The sequence below is a fragment of the Lemur catta genome, chromosome 9 (assembly GCF_020740605.2).
Source record: "Lemur catta isolate mLemCat1 chromosome 9, mLemCat1.pri, whole genome shotgun sequence".
NCBI lineage: Eukaryota > Metazoa > Chordata > Mammalia > Primates > Lemuridae > Lemur > Lemur catta.
In genome coordinates, this window is record NC_059136.1 from 29,794,580 (window position 1) to 29,816,456 (window position 21,877).

A 21,877-nucleotide genomic window follows, 5' to 3' on the forward strand; every position below is an offset into this window, starting at 1 on the left:
AAGGTTTAACACATTAACTGCCATGTGAGTTGTATTTAAGTCGTGCTAGTTTTGAGCCTGGGGCCTCATGAAGCATATGTAATTCACACATCTCTTTATTTTGGGAACTGTGTGTACTATTTTTTAAGCTGCATATAACTCATGCACAGAAAACAATAAAAAATAACAAATTTTTCATTAAATTAGAAAGGATCATTTTGTTTTCAATTTTATACTATTTTCGTAATAAAACACTATGGCCTCAAGGAAAAAAAATTTTTTTCTAGTGTGGCAGTCAATGTGTTAAATAAAATTAGAACAGATGATATTTTTGAAGTTTTCTGTGACATGCACTATACTAATCACTTAACATTCATTATCTTACTTAATTCTTAACTATCCAACCTCATAATACAAATGAGGAAAATTAAGTGCAAAGAAGTTAAATAGACTGGCCAAGGTTTTATCACCAGTAAGACTCATAAGTATATTTTTTAGGGATCCATAACTCACAATAAAGTCAAACAGAAAACACAGATTCACTAAGTACACTAAATAAGTTTTTAATTAACTTTAAACATGTGTGGGGGGTGCTAAGAGAAAACATCTCTAGAAAATATCAAACAGAATATAAATTAAACACCTGTTCCTCTGCGATTAAGGTTAAAATATCTGCAGTATGGACTTTACTGTCTTACCTTAGGGAACTGTTTTACAGGAATTAACACTTTCTGTCCCAGCTTCATGTTCTTATTAATCACCACATCAATGTACTTTTCTTCATCCTTGCCTTCTCCTTTCTGAAACTTTTCTATTTCTGTGGAGGCAAAAAAATAATCATGAAGTGTATGACTCAGAACTCCTGAGGCTGAGAGTTCTGGTTAGCTCTGTTGTGGTATGAAATAAAAAACTACAGAAATATGGATTATTAAATTGCTATAATTTTTTTCAAGTAATGACACATTTCTCCTGTTTTATTAATGATTCCTCATAAATTAAAAAAAAGCATATACCATGGCTCTACAAAGTCAAATCTCAACTGCCCATTCTAATGGAAGCAAAAAATGGACTAGATAACACACATAAAAAAATAAAAATAAGTTACTTGGGGTCTTCCAGAATCCTAGATAAAGGCCGATCAAATAACAAAAGCCATAAAGCATTCACAGCTTACTGTTACAAAGCACTGACACATTCTTATTTATCAATCTTGCCTGTCTTTCCAAGGCTCCTATAATCAAGAATTGACTCTAAGATGACATTAAAAGCTCTTAGACAACCTTCCATCAGCCTACCTCCCCCAACCAAATCTTACCACATGACACATATCAACTGCGTGCTAATGTCTTTCCTAATGCTCTTTGCTCTACTTGTGACGTTGTTATAATGTTATTTCGTCTTCATCTCCTTTCAAGACAACCACATTAAATCTCACTTTTTCTGTACAATTGCCCCTTTCCTCAATGGAGCAGCAAGAATGGAAGAATCAATCACTCCCACTTTGATATTCACAAAGCACTGTATGTTCAACTCTACTACTACCCTTAGGTTGAAAAAGAAATGTGGAACTCCACTAGAACATAAATTTCTCTTAGATAAAATCTATTTCTTCATTTAATAAACATCTACAACTAAGTACCTACTATGTATCCTAGAAAATATTATCATACAGTTTCATTTACTTTATGGCCTATGGCAGCAGTCCCCAATCCTTCTGGCACCAGGGACCAGTTTCATGGAAGACAATTTTTCCACGGATCAGGAGTGGGGACGATGGGCGTTGGTGAGTGATGAGGAACGGCTGTAATACTGATGAAGCTTCATTCGCTCACCCACCATTCACCTCCTGCTGTGCCGCTTAGTTCCTAACAGGCCAGGGGTTGAGTACTTGGCTGTCTAAGAGGTACACAATTAAGTGCTTACATGACTGCTGAATGAATGAGTGCATGAACTGTTGCCTCCAAAGACAAACCACTAGACACCTAGGTTCAGAGAAGGGAAACAGTATGAAGAAGGTACCAAAGATGGTATCAGTTGTACAAAGAGATACACATATTTATCCATTTTGCTTGTTGAGCTAGGAATATTTAAGAACTTAATATGTGCCATCTCTGGACTAGGCGCCTCACATTCATGACATACTTCAATCCTCAAAACAGATGACAATGAGTAAGTTCTGGGAGGTGTCTTAACTAATAAAAAGCAAAGGTAGGATTTACTCCCATGTTTTTCTGACTCTAGAGTGTGCCCCTATCTCTCTCACTGTTTTTTAAAGTCATATCAGACAGAAAATAAGTAAGATTTTTATGGCATCTTGAGATAAATGGAGGAAATGTTTAAAGCTGGAGCTTCCAGCCTGGGGATTCAGACTACCAAAGAAGCTGGTGTATCTCATAATTATAACCACTGAGGAAATTTTCTCCATCATACTATGTTGCTTCCTGTTTCTTACTAAATTATTATCTATTAAACAAAGATTTTGAATGAATAGCAAAGAATTATTATACTTTAAAGGTCACTGAATGGGACATAAAAATTTCAAGATCCTAGTCCGAGATCTGTTTATAACAGTCTTTGTAATTTTAAAAAAGTACATTCGTTAGGTTAGGATTCAGGTTCTCCATGTTTAAAATGAAAAGACCAAAATAGGGTATTCAGATCTGGTTCTAAAACCTTAAGATCTCATGTGATTTGTGAATGCCAAGAAAGTCTCCCTCTCTCCTTCATGAAACTTCAGTAATAAGCAAGGTACTTCACTGAGTTCCATGAGTCATTACAGCAAATTAGGAAACCTGAGGGGAGATCGTGGAACCCCCTAATTTGTAGTCAGCCAGGCAGACATGGGTACTCCATTTGTGGCTGGCATCTGAAGTGGGGGCTGTCTTGTGGGACTGAGCCCTTGATCTGTGGGGAGAGGGTGGGTGGGCCTGATGCTAACTCCCGCTAACGGAAACACTACACAATAAGGATTAACGGTGATGATGACGTGGGGCATGGAGAGAAGCAGGAAGGGCCCTGAAGATGAGGAAAGGCAGCTGACAGAAGGGAACAGCAAATTATATCTGCAGCTTCTAATCAAAGTTTCTGAGAAGAGGTGAAGACTATGTCACCAAATAAACTAATTAGTCATTTTGTCTGTCTTCTTGTTCTACACTATGTTTTGATCCTGGAAAACAAATTCTAAATGGAATCTGTATTGGGAACTACATACATTGAAAAAGAAAAGTATCTTTAATTTATATTGATTTTTTTCTATAAAAATTATGTACAAGGTAAAAACTTAAAACAATAAAGCAGGATATAATATTTTTTTTAAAAGTTTCTATCACCCATACTCCAGAGGTAATTATAATCAACGATTTGTATGTACTCTTCAGAAATATTCCATGAATAAAGACACATATACACAAAGTGTGAAAATTGTAGCATTAATGCTATAAATAAGCTTAAATTAGTTTTGTTTTCTTCAGTAAAGAGTAATAAGTCATACGTCAGCTGCTCCATCAAGTATAATTCATGACTTCAGCTTTAATTAGTAGAAGAAAATAAATCCCATCTTTCATTTATCAATTTATGCTATAATTGGAAATACCTTTGGCATAGTTAGAAGATTCAACAAAATGAGGCACAATGAAACTTACTTTAAAAAAAATTTTAGGGGTGCATGTTAGTATGTCAAAATAGATTTAATTGCCTACTTTCTTTTCAAATACCATTTTTGTAATTTTTTGAAAACTCACAACAGATGCACAATTTAATATTTAATTCCATAAAATCAGAATTTCAAATGCTCTTCTTTGTATCAGTAACATTTAACATTTTGAAGTAATATATAAAGTCATACAGGTAAGATTTTAAAAAATTAGGAAAAATTATGTATTTTATCATAAATTATACTAAAGTTTGAGATATATCTATGATTTTAAAAAGGAAAATAAAAGAAAATCTATATTTAAATATTTAATTTCCTCTCTAGATATATAACAGCTTACTTCACAAATCTTAGGTTGCTAAAATACATTGTTTTTATCTTAAGTAAGCTCTGAATTCTGTTGGAATGTAATATTTCACTGTTTCAGATTCATTGGAAAAAAAGTTTAAGTCTGATGTCATATTAAAAGCATGTAGGCTTGCATTTCCTAGACATGAAGCACTGCACAACAATGAAAAGGGGCCCATCACTGGAGTCGAACAGACCTAGTTTAAATCATGACTGTTGTACTTTTCTCAGGTCCTTGTACCCTCCAAATGTAAAATTCAAAACTGGTTAAAACTTTCATTTCTCTAATCGGTGCTGTTCAAACAACAATTTTATATTTTCTACTAAATTGAGGACTACAAGTAGCTCAATGTTTTCATGAAATCCAATAAAATACAATGTCCAAAATGGGGAAATGTACAAAATGACCTATGAAATCTTGAGACGGCTGTCTCAAGTACTTATGCCTGCCCCTAACTTGGAGCTTGATATTCCAAAACTCATGCTACCACTCCTCTGATCTTCCCTGAAGGAGGGAAGAAACCCGACATCCCCCAAGACGGATGTGACCCTTTCATTAACTATAGCAAAGGCGAACCAATAGAGAAAACCCAATCAGATTTTCAAGGTTGAATGCGTGGGGGATTTGACTTTCACTAATCTCCAGATTACATTTGGTACCAAACAGCTTAATGTACCAATACCATCTCCCAGCTCAGAAAGAATAAGCAAATGTGTGATTAAGGTTTTAGATAACATAAGGGATAAAAATGTGATGTTTTCAAACCATAGACACCACACTCTGTCAGCCCAGAAACCTGGTTGCAGTAATAATGTCGGTTTTGATTTTTGTTTATTTGTTTTTACCTTGGTCCAGTACAGAGCTTCCTAAGCAATGGCCTTTTTCCTTTTTAATATACCAAATATAGTAATCCACTAATCCTCTAAAAAAACAGTCACATAATCTTTGGATTTAAATGAGTTAAATTTCCAGTATTAAAAAACTGCTTAATTTATCTCACAGAATCAAACACACTTAAATTGGTATTTTTCCCTTGTCCTAGCAACTTCATTTCCAGAACTTCACCCTACTGATATACTTGGATAGATATAAAATATTATCCAGTGTAGCTAGGCACTGCAGCATTGTCTGTCATAGCAAAATACTGGATACCACCTAAATGTATATAAACAGGAGGTGGGTTAACTAAACCAGTGCACACCTACACAATGAAATAGCATGCAGCTACTTCACAAAATGAGGAAACTCCTCATGTTCCTATATGAAATGGTCTCTACCAAATACATTGTTTACTGACCACATACACAAACACACACACACATACACAGTGAAACAATATAAGGAAAAGAAAATATCTCCCTACTGATATACAGCATCCACCATATAATGACATTTCGCTCAACAGTGGACCGCATGCATATAAGATGGTGATCCCATTAGATAACAATGGAGCTAAAAAAATTCCTATTGCCTAGCGATATCATAGCCATTATAAAGTCATAGTGCAATGCATTACTCACGTTTGTGATGATGCTGATGTAAACAAATGTACCTTGTTGCTAGTTGTATAAAAGTGTGCAATAATGTTCTGGGCCTTCACATTCACTTACCACCCACTCACTGACACCCCTGAAGCAACTTCCAGTCCTGTAAGCTTCATTCGTGGGAGGTGCCCTATACAGGTACACTACCTTTTTTTTTTTAATCTTTTACCCTGCATTTTTACTGTACCTTTTCTATGTTTACATGTTTAGATATGCAAATGTTTATCACTGTGTTACAATTGTCTAAGTATTCAGTACAGTAACATGCTCTACAGGTTTGTAGCCCAAGAGTAGCAGGCTATACCATACAGCCTAGGTGTATAGTAGGATATACCATCTAGGTTTGTGTAAGCACACTCCATTATGTTCACACAAGGACAAAATCACCTAAGGATGCATTTCTCAGAATGTAACCCCATCAATTAGTGACGCATGCCTGTACAAAAAATCAGTAGCAGGGGCTATCTATTTGGCATGGAGAAAACAAAGCGGACAGGATACAGAAATAGGAGAGAGACTTCTCACTGTATCACTTTTTACATTGTTTTAAATGTTTGAATCATGTGAATATTTTATCCATCTAAAAAGGTATGAAGAGGCAAGGAAAGGAGAAGAAAGAGACTATGGAGAGGGGCAGCCCGATAGGGCCCACAGACTTCACAGCGGGAAGCACCAACCGCAGGTGACATAACAAGAAGAAACCCAAAGAAATAAACACTATAATCTCACTTCTCTCTCCTGCCAAGCTTCTGTTGGTGACCATTTTTGGATGGCTATTAACCTAACTATTGATAGAAGCCAGAGAGTAGGGTATCTGCAGATACAGGCCTTTCAACATCCATATCAGCCTCCTGGGCACAGAGTAGGGTAGAAAAGGTTCGAAAGAGGACCTAATAAGGAAAAAAAAGAAAAAGGTCTCCAATACAACCCTATAACTTTACCAAACTGAAGGAACCTTTAAAAACAGTTTCTGATATTGACTTTACATACAAGAGAATCCATTTGAGCTCACCACATAAACAATTACACAGAAAAAGACTAATAAATAATGAAAATTATTTCAAAGGTCACTTACTATACCATTACTAATTATTATTATTTTGTTGGCAATGACACACCAAGTACAGGGCTGTTTCACTTAAATTGTCTCCTTATCCTAATAAATACATGATGTGTCACCTAAGGATTCACATGGTTAAGAAGCTTGCCAAAGTTAGACAACCAATAAGTAGCAGAGTCAGGATTCAAATCCAGGTATATCTGACTTCAAAGACCACACCTTTTCTTTCCTTTTTTAAATTGTTGTAAATGACATATAACACAAAATTTACCATTTTTAAGTGCACAGTTCAATAGTGTTTATATTCACACTGTTGTGCAACAGGTTTCCAGAACTTTTTCATCTTTCAAAACTGAAACTCTAGACCCATCAGACAACTCTCCTCACCCTTTTTCCTCCCCCAGCCCTTAGTAACCACCATTCTATTAATATTTTCTGTTTCTATGAATTTGGCTACTTATATACCTTATATAAGTGGAATCATACAGTATTTGTCTTTTTGTGACTGGCTTATTCATTTACTATAATGTCCCCAAGGTTTGTCCAGGGTGTAGCAGGTGGCAGTATTTCCCTCCTTTTTGAGACTGAGTAATATTCCATTGTAGGTATATAACACATTTGCATTATCCATTCATTGGCTGATGGACATATGGGCTGTTTCCATTTCCTACCTACTGTGAATAATTTATAATTTTTTCCTTCCTTCCCGAAGTGAGATGTGAAAATGTTCTATAAGCTGCAAACCACAGGTGTATTAGATTTTAATGTAGTCACACCTGCTTATCTCTCCACTTTATTCTCCTACAAAAAAGTTATTCTGTGAGAAGCTCTGATTCAATGTAAAGAAAACGGCTTGAAACTACAGAACCTCAACATTGGTGATCTGTAATGAGGTTTGAAACTGAATTTAAAGCAAAAGTTAAAAGAATTTTGTGTGACATCAGGGATGGTTCAAGACCCAAATCCAAATGAAAAGGTACAAAAAGATTTTGACTACTGTCAAAATAAAAAAAAAGTTACAGAGTTAGGTGAACATAAAGGAGCTCAAAAAAAGCAATCTTTGCATATAGTAGCTGAAGGCAAAAAAAAAAAAGAGATAGAGAGAGAGGACAGCAGATATTAATATAGCTTCTAAGCTATTTATAGATGCTTAAGGCTAAGATAATTAACTCAAAAAGTACTCTACGGTCCTGCATGGTTCTCTCATTATACAAAAGGTCAGTTTCTATGGTTTTAAGGTTAGGCAAAAATTGATACTCTCGCCCAAGAACTGAAGAGATAAAAATGACAAAATGGTCCACTTTCTGTCATCCAAGACACCTTAGCACACTGCTTACTGCTGCATTAACTGCTGATTAATAATAAGAATTTTCCAAGAAAAATCTGAAACATAAAACCTCCAAGTGAGAAAGAATGTTGGAAATAATGTAGCCGGATTCCAATTACCTGAGTTTGAAACCCTGCTACCAGTTATATGGCTGCCAAAAGTAACTTAAGTCACAATTTCCTCATCAAAAAAATGTAGAAATAAGAGCATCTACCCAATAGGATTGTTAGGAGGATTGAATAATTTAATATTTGCAAAGTACTCAGAACAATATGTGATAGAGATAAGTTCTATATAAGCATTTGCTAAATAATGTTAAGTGCTCATACTAGATAGTAAGTTCTTGAAGGGTAAGATCTTATCTGATTTAACTTTATATTTCTTGAGCAACATAGAAATGGCAAGCCTGCATCCAAATCTTAATGAAAACATCAACTTGCCTTTTCCCCTACAAGTGAATTGAGGATGTTCTCCACAATGACCTGTTTCACTGTATAAAACTTGTACCACAGTAGTTTATTATATTCATTATTCACATCTTCTTTACCCCCCCCCCCCGCAACAAAATTGTAAACCCATGGAAGGTAGGAACCTCTATTTATTCATCTTTGTTATATTCCAACACCTAGCACAGTTAATTAGCAAGGGCTCCATAAATGTTACTAAATAGCTGAATAAGTGAAAGAATGATTGTTTTAAATTAAATGAAATGGGTATAGTTTGTAAATACCTAGTAGTCACTGTTGAAAAATGCTCTTCTAAAAGCTTTAACTTGTTAGTTTTTTAAAATCTATTTAATAAAATTTCATAAAAGGGTCAGAAAAGTGTCACTGAATAATGCAAATCAGTCTGCATAATAAAGTATTAGCGAGGAAATTAATATAGTCCATAGACCCTCTGCCTTTCCAAACACCTTAACTCTTATAGAAACTGTCACTAAAGGTCAAGTCTTGGCCTGGATCTCTTAAAAAAAAAAAAAGAGAGAGAGAGAAGCTCATATAAGAAAAATGACAATACCTACATACTCAACATTCAGTAATCTATTTCAAAATAATACAACAGTCCAGGTGAAGTATTTAAAAAGAAATATAGTGTTCACAGCCATTGTAAATTCTATTTGACAGATTACTAAAATGTTACTGTAGCTGCTGCTCTGAAAAGAAATTTTTAACCTTCAACATGACAAATGTTTTCACTAAGGAATTATTTTATTTAAGCAATCCAAACCTAACTGAATACCTATTACATTCAAACCAGAGTGGAATACACTAAAACCTACCCAAACTAGATTGATTCATTCAGCTCACAATCTTGCAAATAATGTTCCATAAACAAATAAATGGCACAGCAGAGTAGAGATACATATCATTGTCTAATAAGGATGAATAAGCTCATCATAAATACACTATCCAGGGAGAAAGAAACAATCAATACTCTAAATATTAAAAATACTTGGAAGTAGACTATTTTTATAGAGCAAATACCTGTACACAAAATGTCCTTAAATATACACACAACACTTAAGATTAAAACATACACGCAAGGAAATGACAGTCAAATTCCTCCAGCAAGGAAGAAAGGAAGAAAATAAGGAGGGAGAATAAGAGGAGGAGGGAAGGAGGATGTAATTAATAAATTAATTCTACCTATTATGGATAATTAGCAAAAATATAACAATGATATCAGCAGCTGGGATTTATTTAACAACTATCTTCCAGGTAATTAATCCTTGTAACACTGCTGCACAGTAGACATAAGCTTCATTTATTGCACAGAAGGAAACACTTAAAGACATCCAGCAACTTAACTAAGGCCCCACACCTTAGCCACAGAATCTTCATCACCCATTTGCTAAATAAGAAACCTGACAATCAGTTTTGATTTCTCCCTCTCCTTCACCACCTGGAGTGAGCCTGTTTGTGGCCATCAAGTATCTTGTGAACATGCATTCTACTTTCATGCCATGAGTTTTGGCCCCCCAAAATCTTATACAGTAACCTAGCCCAAATGACACATAAAGTCAATCATCACAGAGAGTGAATCTTACAAAGGAAAATACTACACATCCTTGTCGTCTATGTCTCTCTGTCTAGGATTCTAAGCTGAGTTTACTGATTTTTTAAGTCCCTGCTCCCTCCACTTTTTTGATATTACTGTACTAGAGGGATCTTGATTTTCAGTGAGAAAAAAATGCTTTGGATTATTATTCATTTTGGGGGAAACTCATCAAATTATTACAAGTATCAAAAGAAATGTCTATCAATGTGCTTCGAAAACTACACCATGAAATGCAAACATAGGTTGTTGTTGTTTACCTAATATAATCCCTGACTTGAGATGGCTTATTTATAATGTTAAAAATTAACTGGAAGGCCACTAGACTGAGATGGCTTCAAAGCCTTGGGTTCATATGGAAGCAAACTGAAACCCAACTCAGAATGAATGCTCATAGCCTAGAAAAAGGAAACTTAAACAGCCAACTAATCTCCAACTAGAGACTTTACCGACTAGAAACCACCAACTGACCTCTAACTAGGGACTTTCCACTTTAACCAATCAAATAATTTCTTTGCCTTGCTTCCATAAATGCTTTATAAAAGTTTTACCCTCACTCTCCTTCGGTGGAACCCTGAACTACAGCAATGCCAGATTTATGAAGCCCTGTCTGTTCATATAAACTCATTAAAATTTTAATGTGCCTAAGTTTATCTTTTAATAGTTCTTATCTCGTAGAATAGATTTCAAGAAGGATTTGTGAAACCAAGATGATTCCAGAGAATCAAATCCAGATAAATAAAAAATTCCAAATACTATTCAGAATTATCACTAAAATTTTGTCAAATTCTTTTAAGGAAAACAAATGATTCCAGTGTCCTGCACCTTACATATATGCAGTTACTCAGTAAGCAAAAGGCATTATGGCAGAAAAGAGAAACATAAAAATAAGACATGGTCAATCAATGCCTCAATGAAACATAAATTTATCCCTTAAACAAGGGGAAATTTAAAGGCCTTCAGAAATGAGTAGGTTACTGGATTTGGGTACTAAATTCTAACAATTTTAAATATGAACTTTTAAATTTCAAAAGATTTATTAAAATTTTAAAACACTGAAGACCAAAGAATGGAAATCAGAGATGGATGTTCCCTAAACTGGTAGAAGGAATCTAACAAGTTGAATAATTACTATTTAAAGACTATACTGGATGTTTTACATACATTTAGTCCTTATAACTTTTCAGAGTATTGGGACAGGAATTATCATCCTCCTTTTCTTATACTTAATAAATGGCAGAGCTAAAATTTGATTCCATGATTGTCTCTCAAAGTTTTTGCTTACTTTCACAAAATACAATACTACAAAATACTGGCTTCAAAACAAAATGAAACTTTCCAAGAAACAAGTAAACAAAATAGAGTAAATTTCACCTCCAATAAATATACAGAATTTTATAAAGATAGTCAGTGAACTGCATTCACTGAATGTTCCCTATTTTACTAAGAAATATAATGCCAATAACAGAGGAAATTAAAAACATCATAAACGTACAACCATGCAAACTAATTTCCACTATGCTGTTAGGCACAGTGGTGAAGAGGACAGATGACTGGGGCTCAGGTTCACCTATAGTTTTCCCAGTCCTAATGGTGAGTACTAGCAAATTGCTCTTCCATTCACCCATTTTCATCTGATAGTAAGGCAAGTTCTTAAATAAATATTTACTGAAGTTGGCTGGAAAGACTGGCTTAGCTTTTACTTGAATCATTCAAGTAAAAGGCAGGAAAAGCAGACCTAGCCAACAGAAAAAAGAGGCCAAGAGTTGCTATCTTCTGAAACAGACCAATCCTTTGGCTATTCTAAATGACTGAGGATTATTCTTAATATAACCCAAAGCATTTATCAAATAAACATTCAGTAAACTCACAGACTAAATAAAGTAACCAGCCACTGGGTTAATTCAAGTTAATAAGGACTTAAAAGTCAGTAACTATTGGGAGGAGACGAGGGGAATAACTATTAAAGATTGAGAGAGGAAAATCTACATTTTTAGTTAAACCTAGGGTTAAACCACATTTCTCACTTTTAATTGCAAATATCATTAAGTATACTGCAAAAGACCAGCTACCTTAAACAATTATCAGGCTTCAGAGGGCACCAATTAGAACCCTGCAAGGATTTGAATTAAAAAAGGTTTTATGATTAGGTGAAGTAATGATCCAAGAAAGAGATTAGTTCTATTCAGACTGCACTCATTATAAAACCCATTTCCTTTGTGTGAAGATTCAATGTCTTTCTCATTTATCCTGCTGGCATTATCACACTTTGAGATAGAAATATGACGGTACTAATGATATTCTATAACAACCATATAATACAAGCATTTTACTCTCTATTACTTTCATATCTAATAAGACTACAAATGAATATTTTCTATTGGTTAGATGTACAATAATATAGTGACAGAATATTTAAAATATATTCAAAATAGGATTTATCATTCTATGGCCATATATTTTTAGGTCAGATTCATAATCAGTCCCTATTTACAAAACAAAACAGAATAAATTGGGAAAGGGAGGAGAACCTTGAGAATTTAAAACATATTTTTTGTATAATATTATTAAAAGGGGTCACTTACATATAAAGAATTCTAAAGATAAATAGCATGATCAAGGATTGCAACTAGATACCAAAGAACACATCTATTCTGGTGCTTTTACAAGACATGTCAACAAAACTATAAGAGACAGGCTAGCACAATGAAAATGGCTTAAAAAAAATAAGCAAAAAAAAGAAGCTTAATGTTAGCACAAAACATACACAGTGCCTAAAAATACCATATTTTCCTCATTCTCAATGTTCTTCTAAGCCACCTGGAAACCGCCAAATAGGCATAAAACACTTTTTAAAAGCAAAATATAATTGAAGCAGAGACATACATTCTGTCACTCAAATTTAATCATGACAGAAGATTACAACATTGATGAAAAATCAATTTGCCTATACTTTAATAGTCACAGCTTCTGTGGACATGAAATATCTCAGCACAGATCTATGGAATTATTGAAAATGAAGAGTGTCTTCCCATGTCAACTTAAAGCCAGAGAAAGTTATCCATACTAGGTCATTCCTCAGTCACATGTTATACATCACTCTGCCTTAGGAGTCAGATGCTCTCTCCTCACAGTGGACATTCCCCCTGGTTTTTTTTTTTTAAGGGATGTTGTCAAGTTAGGTATGCATCTTCACATTCTAGACCAAGTTATACATTAAAAACATCTAAGGATCTTGTAAAAAAATAAATAAATAACTACTCCAAAGCTAGACAATGGAATTTTGTTTACATTTTGTGCTTTAAACCATTATTTAGTTAAGCAATCACTCTAGCAAAGTGGTCCCCAACCTTTTTGGCACCAGGTACCGGTTTCAAGTCTCTTCTAATTTGATTCTTCTAGTTCAATATCATTTGGAAAACCAACAGTTAGACTTTTTTAGATCTGTGGTTTATCAATGGTAATAAGGCTATAGAGAAAAGCCAGACAAGCTTTCCTGGGCATACAGTGTATCTGTGCAGCATTTCCCTGGATCCTGAGAGTGCTTTCTTGCTTAGATCCTCAGTCTCTACTATGTCCTGAAGAGTTGAGAGCAGGGGATAACTGAAGAACTGCTACAGTGGTGTGTGTGTCTATTGCCCACTCCACCCCTAGTATATATCATAATGATCGCCATCAGAGTTGGAGAAAATGGCATCTATGTAATGACATTAGCATAGATGTTCTCTATACAAGGAAACCATAATGAATATTCCTGGAAGCTAAATTATCTGAGCTAAATTTCTGATTTCCCCTGTGAAAAGCACAGGAAGACAATATAATCTGGGAATATGCAACTGCAGGTGATGTTTACCTTGAGAAGCATACCTATCAGCATTCTAATTTCAGTAGCATAGAGTAAACGTCTACGAATATATAACCATTCAACACATTATTCAGAGGGAATGTGTTTATCATCTTCAAAACATTTGCTATTCCAAGAACTAATTAAGTTTACAAACTGTGTTGTGAATACCAGAAGGCAGTAGATGTACAAATCATATTGTTAATTATGTCTCTGACAAAGAAACTGTATTACAGGTATTACATACAAATGCTACAACCAGCCAAGTCCTTTAAATTCCATGATCTCAAACTTGGGAACAAATGAAGCCAAAACATGAGCATAAGATGAATGTAAAATTAAGCTGCTGAGAGGAAAATGCAAAAATAGCCCTAAGTGAATGCTTAATTGGGTTATTCTGTCACCTGTTTTTGTTTATGGCACTCCCAAAACAGCATATTAACCTACAGCCTCCAGACAAGCACAACTGTCTACCTTTTTGACACTTGCAATATGACAGTATACATTAATGATAATATGGAAAGAGAAGCTTAATTTCGCAACACTTAAAGTAATAAAAATAAAAACATAGATTCAAATCACAGACCAGCACTACAGTATGATATATGATACACACACACACACACACACACACACAAACACACACACACACACAAGCAAGTCAGGGGGTTCATTCCCCCTGACTACAAATTAGGGATATTGATACCTACACTTCTAGAATTATGAAGATTAACAAAATACCTCAAATGCCATGCCTAGAAACCATACATAGCAAATTCTAACCTCTTGCTCGCCATATTTCTGCATATTTCTGTGAAATGTTACTACTATATAATATGATGTTGACCCTACTCACACGAAATATATATTTTTGTAAAACTACATGTGAATACTCACAATGCGAAATATAAATTTTAAGTACTTTAAGAGAAGTACAAATAAAATATTACAAAATTTATAGGGGGCAGTAAGAACACTTCTAGGTCAAAATATCAAGGGAAACTTCTAAGTGAGTGGTACTTTAGCTTAACCTAAACATATGGACTTGCATATGTGGAGGAGGGGTCCCTGGCACAGGGAACAAGCATGAACAAAACTTTGGAGACATATCCATGGTAATATTTTCAAAGAATACAGAACAGCAGAGTGTGACTAAAGCATAAGGTACAAGGGTGGAGTATCTGGTGATAAAGCTGAAAAAAGGCAGACAGACTGGGAAGGACTTTTAATGCTATGGTAAGTTTCTTTATGACAGGATTGGGAAGCTAAAAAGGCATTTGTATAGGGCAGTAGCAGGAAAAAATTCATGACTCAGAAAGAGAGAAAACTGCATCTAACAGCAATGCACTATGAGTGTTCTAACTGATGATTTAGTGTCCAATGCTATGTGTGTTAAACTACTTTAATAAACAAAGATTTCACAAAAAGGTTATACAGGAGTAAGAAAATGTATTTTTTTAAAACGTGGTTTTAAGACCCTCTATAGGCCGTTGTAACTTCATCAGAGGAGTGAAGCAAATTAAAAGGCTTCAACAATTCATGCAAAAAGTACAATATGTGCTGGTATGAATTTCAGTGAAAGAATTCATATATTATTTTTAATGTTAAATCTAAGGCCACAGGCTGAAGACTGCAAAAAGAGAGAATACCCCCAAAATGTCTTCTTGTGATTACAAGGTCACTTTATAAGAATAAACCCACTCTGAGATTAAAAATCAGATATTAAAGAAAATTCCATTATATGGTATCTATGAAAGAACAACAAAAACATCAATACACTCTAACTTTTCAACACGGGTAAAAAAAATTGATAAGCTACATTTTTGGACAATTGGTAAAAGAGTTATAAATCTTACTGAAGAGTGGGTATAAAAGTACGACCTTATATTTCTTTTCCTTTAATCTTACTTTCAACTCAAATCTGTTGAATTCATTTCTATTTTCTTCAAATGCATTCCAATCTCTTAAGTATTATTTGACCTTTTACGTTTCTTGCTTGTCAACAGCTACATTTGATTCTCTAGGAAATGATTTTTACAATTCATAGAAAAAATATGCTAAAGAAAAAACTTTGCCTAAACAAGAACCACATCATGACTGGTATTTTACGTGGGCTTTTAAAAGTCTGAATGCCAAGGCATCACACCTTTATGTATGCTCATGAGTCACCAACAAGTTATGTTCAAAGGCCCTAAATTCTAAGAAAGCAAACGTTAACAGAATAAAGAGAAAAAGAGCTCAGAATTCAGCTAGTTTTGTTTCTTTCTTTCTTTTTTCTTTTTTAAATAAATTAAATGTCTGTTCAGCCATAAAATATACTGGATATAGTTTAAGGACAGGAAGAGATGGGAACCAGCATTGACTGAAAACCTACTGAACAACAGACAAATATATTTCAGGCACTTTTGAATATACTGTTGTAATTAATCTTCGAGGGAGGCAGACAAATGCAGGAGAATCTTTTCTTTCGTAGCAAGTTAATAAGTGGAATAAGTAGGTACTGATTCTGTATCTAAGGTCCAAGTTTTTAGCTATAGCAATGGTTACCACATTCTTCAGTAAGGATATTTAATTCAAGCATGATATACTAAATATAAATTTCCACTAATTTCTAATCATTTTACTCAATCTTTCAAAGGCATTCACCCTACTATGTAGCACTTACCATAAATTATTTAGATCTGTCTTATGGCTAAATTCCAGCACTCAGGATAGTCCCTTGAGTGTAGCAAGTATTGAATGAATAAGTGAATAAATAAAAGAATGTTAACCAATTTAAAATTTGAGTTCCTTTTTGGTTTCTGCCATGAACTAGTTCAGTGACCTTAACTAACCCACAAGTTTTCTGAGCTTTGTTTTTCATTTCTTCCAGGAAATACTTTCTGAGCTCCCCACCCCATCCCAGCCAAGGTCTATACTTAAGCACTGTCTTCTCAGAAGAGTGAGGTGGACTTCTGCTTCCTTTTGAGACAATTCCTCCTTGGAGTGGTCTTTGTTCCTACCCATTTCAAAACCTACTTCCATAATCTTCCATCATCCCTACGATCTCCTCAAATACTTTGATAAATTCAAGGTTTGTTGTCTAGCCAAAGTCAGTTTCTATTCTTTGGAAACAAAAGACTTCAAGAGGCACAATATGAAGCACAGTATCGTCCATATATTATATAGTAAGTGTTCCACTATTATTTCTAACTCCTTTATTAAAAAACAAAAAACCTGTAACCAAACTACCAGCTCCTGCTTATAGCACTTCACAATAAACTGAATTTTCCCTCACTGGCCACTGTATTGAACTTTCATCTCTTCTTGAAATCCTTATTTCTGTGTTTTTAGGGCTAAGTCTATCAGCAGCTGCAGTGATTTTCTGGGGTCAGTGATATGCTTTCTTCAATTAAGTCACAAGATGCAGAACATTATATTTGAGAACATGATTTTTTATTAGAAAAATCCTGAAGGTAACTGTAGTTATTATATAGTTTTAACTCCATGATAGGACTAACAACTGTAAACTTCATTTTAAATGCAACAAAATTTCATTTTAATTTTGTGGTTATAGAAAGGGGAAGAACTCTAGCATGGACCAGATAAAAGAAAAATGAAATTTTAAAAATATATTTCACTGCCAGCTAATGTAAAGTCTCTTTGATCAAATAAAAATCCAGAGCAAATCTCCTGCCTCCTGGCAAGCTTAAAAACTCAAGAAGAAAAAGTAAATCAGATAAATGAGTTTAAATCACTCTGATCTGTTTCTAGAGTAAAAATTAATAAAGAATACGATGAAAGAACAAACTAAGATATTCAGATAATGTGCCATAACAAAAATATGACCTGCTGACAATATCCTGCACCTAAGATTTTATATCTCCAAAAATGGTAAACTATTTTGAAGATCAAGTTCCAGATAAGGGAAGAGCTGCAATTTGCATTTTCTGTGGTAGAGGAACACCATACACATACAGCCAACTTTATTGGGAATTTTAATAGCACTAAGGTGGATTAGTAGAAAGACTGATTCAAGAGTAGGCAGAAGTGAATTTAAATTACAGCTCCATCACGTAGCAGCTGCATGACTTTGGCCAAATTACTTATTTCTGACATTCCATTTCTTTATTGTCAAAATGTAGATAATAATGCTTAGTAGGAGCTAAAAGAGAACTAAAAGAGAAAACAAATGTAACTAACATTTGACAGCCAGTAGATACACATATTACTGATTAATACTGTCATTCATGTATGCACCCACCCGCCAAGAAAAAGGACACTGAAAATATCTACCCTTCCTAACCACAACTGCAATATCCTATGCTTTTTGCCATCTTCCACCTCTTTTACCCATACAATCAGGTGCCTGACCACTAGAATAGGCACCAAAACTCAGTGGTACATTGTAGTAAGGAATATCCTTAAGTGAACACATTAGCATAAGAATCAAACCTCAAACCTAGGTCCACAGGGCAGCATAAAGAAAAGGAAGTTACAATCATGCCAGGATGATGAAGTACAAAAGGACAGGACTGTTTCCTATTTTACCATCACATGTAAATCATCTGATAGTGACCCAATTACTAACAGAATAATAATATATTTTTGAGAAGTTAGATGGAATAATACAAAGAGAATATCCAATTTCTAGCTCTATGACCTCAGATAAGTAACTTAATCACTTGGTTAACACTCCTGTGTAAAACAGGAGAAAATGCTATTTACTTTTCATGGTCATTGAAAAACTTAAATTCAGTGTATAAAGAGCATCTACTAAGCACAGTGCTTGACACATAGCAGACATTAATAGATGTCTGCTGTTTCAGAGACATTTATATTAAAACATATTATCAGTTTCTTTTGATATATCACTTTATTTGTCCTAACAACCTTACAAATTGTGCCTATGACTCCCCCTAGACACCCAAGAAAAGAGCTTTCAGGTATGTCACTTCCTATTAGTAACAGATTGCAAAAGATAATTGTGTTAAAAGGTAATAAGGCTGAATTCATGTAGAAAGAAAACATTTACAAACCCTAAAAGCCTTGGAAACAGCCATTAAAATGTAGCAATGAAGAAGAGAAAAAGGGCTGCTGTGGTCATGAGACAACGTCTTCTTTTCAGAAATCCTCTCCTAAACCTGTCTTTTCGACCCAGGTAGCATTTCTGGCATATCCACTGTTGACAGTATAGTTGATACTCTGAAGCCCCCACTGGCACTCTGAGCCAAGTCTGGGAGTGAACTGGGAATATCCAAACTGGAAAATACCACTGTTCTCTAAAGGCCAGTTTGCTTTGTAAAATAATGAAAACTTGATTGTGCTCACTAAAGTTCAAATAATAATGATGACTACAATTTCTCTGTAATACTCGCAAGAAGAGATGGTGTTTAATACACTTCCCGTTCAATCTGGGCTACTTTAGTGACTTAACCAACAGAATGTGGCAGAAGCAGCACTCTCAGACTTCCTGTCCAAGCCTCTGGAATTGATCACACTTGGGACAGCCCCTTGGAGAATCCTGACCCTGTACTCCAAGAAGCCCAAGACATGATGAGGCTGCTACAGGTAGGATAGCTGGTCAAGAACTACAGCTAAGCTTCCAAGTGAGTTCCCAGCCACTGACCACCAACCACCTGGAAGCCGTGGATGGGCCATCGGGGTAGGGTCTTCAGATGACTGCAGCCCTAGCTGCTCTCGGACTGTCGTATGTGAGAGAGACTCCAAGTGAGAACCATCTAGCCAAGCCCAGTCAACACACAGAACTATGCAAGTTAACCACACACTATTTCAAACCACTTTCAAAGGTTTAGGGTAGTTTATCACACAGCAATCAATAACATATGTTTCAGGGTATGTGGATTTAAGTTAACGAACTGCCAAGGCAGTCACTTGCCTCAGTATTAACCAGCCTCCCCTAGGTTCCATCTTGTGTATTTTTTTTTCCCCAAACCCCAGTACTTGTTTTAAAAAATGCTTCTGAAGAGTTTTCTTCAATTTATTGATCTATTTTCTTGCTGGGTTCTTTTCTTTCATTTTTTCTATTTTTTTCTTTTCTTTCTTTCTTTTTTTTTTTTTTGCATGACTTATTCATTTCTCTACAGAAATCCTCCCTACTTCTACTCTAATACTATATCCATGTCCTCATATCTATATATCTACAGTGAAATGTGCCCATCAGCTCAAGGGTTCAATGCCGGCTGACTCCCCAACTTGGCCTTTACCTCATCTGCAGAATCTACTTTTATTTCCCTAGAAAGGGACACATTTCTCTACAGCACATATTTACATTTCAAAAGGAATATTTACTTGCTTAAGTTATACTTCCTAAAATATTCAAAATACCACACATCTACACTTAAAACACAAGTAACCTACTTCCATATCTCAGAGACGCATTCCCCAAATTCTCTAATCACCTCCCAAGAGGCAAAAAATCAGTTTCTCACATATCACTCTCCTCTAATCACTCGCTCCTTCAGTTATCCATCCGTCTACACTGACTGTCCAGGTACCCTGGACTGTACTGCACCTAGAGAAACAACGATTAAAACCAGCACCTGACCTTAGAGAATTCAGATTTTGGTAGAACAAACAGACTTGTAAACCAAAAAATCATGATACATGGTAAATGAAGTATGAAGTCACAACGGACCAATAAACACCTCAGTGAAAAGAAAGTGAAAGTGCTATTTATTGGCAAAAGTTCAGCAAGGTGACAATATCACCTTTCTGACTGACACAATGTTCTGACTGATAAAATGGCATCTTATCATTATATACTTCCTCCACCTCTAATTCAGCTATTCCTTGGAGTCCTAAAGGTAATTAACTACTTACATTTAAAAGCCTGGCAGGCTGAGGTTCAACTCCTACTTAGGATTTAGAAAGCAGCAAGAGAACACCGCTTGCCCTTTAATAATGACAAAAAGTTGGATAATTTACAAAATAATTTTTGAGTTCCTTAGAAAACTGAAGTCACAAAAACAGGTGAATTAAATTCTAAAGCCCATCTGAAGAGAGAAGAGACCCAAGAAATGTTTCACCTTTGGCAGAGCACAGAAGTGGCAGCCATAATAGAAAGTAGAGGCCGGGTGCCATGGTTCACGCCTGCAATCCCAGCACTGTGGGAGGCCGAGGCAGGAGGATCGCTTGAGGCCAGGAGTTTGAGACCATCCTGAGCAAGAACGAAACCCGTCTCTACCAAAAATAGAAAAATTAGCCGGGCACAGTGGCATACACCTGTAGTCCCAGCTACTCGGGAGGCTGAGGCAGGAGAATCACCTGAGCCCAGGAGTTTGAGGTGGCTGTGAGCTACGATGACACCACTGCACTCTAGTCCGGGAGACAGAGCAAGATTCTGTCTAAAAAAAAAAAAAAGAAGGAAGAAAAATGACATTTTAACAAATTCTCTGAGGCTGAACGTGGGCTAGCATAGGAGTTTAAAATGGCTAGAAGAACACATCCACTCTCCAACTATTTTCCACACTTCTCCACCTGAATGCTCACAAGCAACACTAGGGCAGGAGCAGGAGACATGAGGGAGCTCCTCTGGGTGGTAAAAGTAAGATGCCACTGGGAGACAGAATAAAAACCCTGCTTATATAACAGACCCTCTCTGGCAAAGCAAAAAATCATCTGTCACTGGGGCAAGATAATTAACCCTAACAATGAGTGCCTTCCTCCCCCTGCCCTGGTTCCACTCCCACCCAAAGGGTTAGAGACAAAGCCATAGGTCACCTGGGTGAGAGGGTGGTGGCTTGGGAAGTAAGAGGACATTCCCCTGAACTCACTGTGAAAGATAAAAAACCTACCCTACACACTGACACTAGGCAAAAATATCTGCCACTGGAGGAAGAGCAGGAAACCAGCTTGCTCAGGATCTTGCACTGATACAAAGCATTCCATGCTTATATGAGAAAGAAGACGTCAATTCTCCCAAAATTATTTTATAAATCTAATACAATCCCTATCAGAGGCACAGTAGACTATTTTTTGCCAGAAATTAGTAAGTTGATTCTAAAACTTATATGCATGTGCAAAATGACCTAGCATATAAGGTCCTTATATGAACAGAGAATAAAA

At 35.5% G+C, this 21,877-nt stretch overlaps 1 protein-coding gene across 1 annotated transcript in view; it reads right to left on the minus strand.

The window, feature by feature from the left end:
* The window catches only part of KHDRBS3 (KH RNA binding domain containing, signal transduction associated 3), a 164,443-nt gene that overhangs the window by 113,590 nt on the left and 28,976 nt on the right, over nt 1-21,877 (minus strand). The window contains exon 2 of the mRNA XM_045561489.1: nt 678-796. Coding sequence (XP_045417445.1) covers nt 678-796 — 119 coding nt within the window. The remainder of the gene's footprint in view (nt 1-677; nt 797-21,877) is intronic.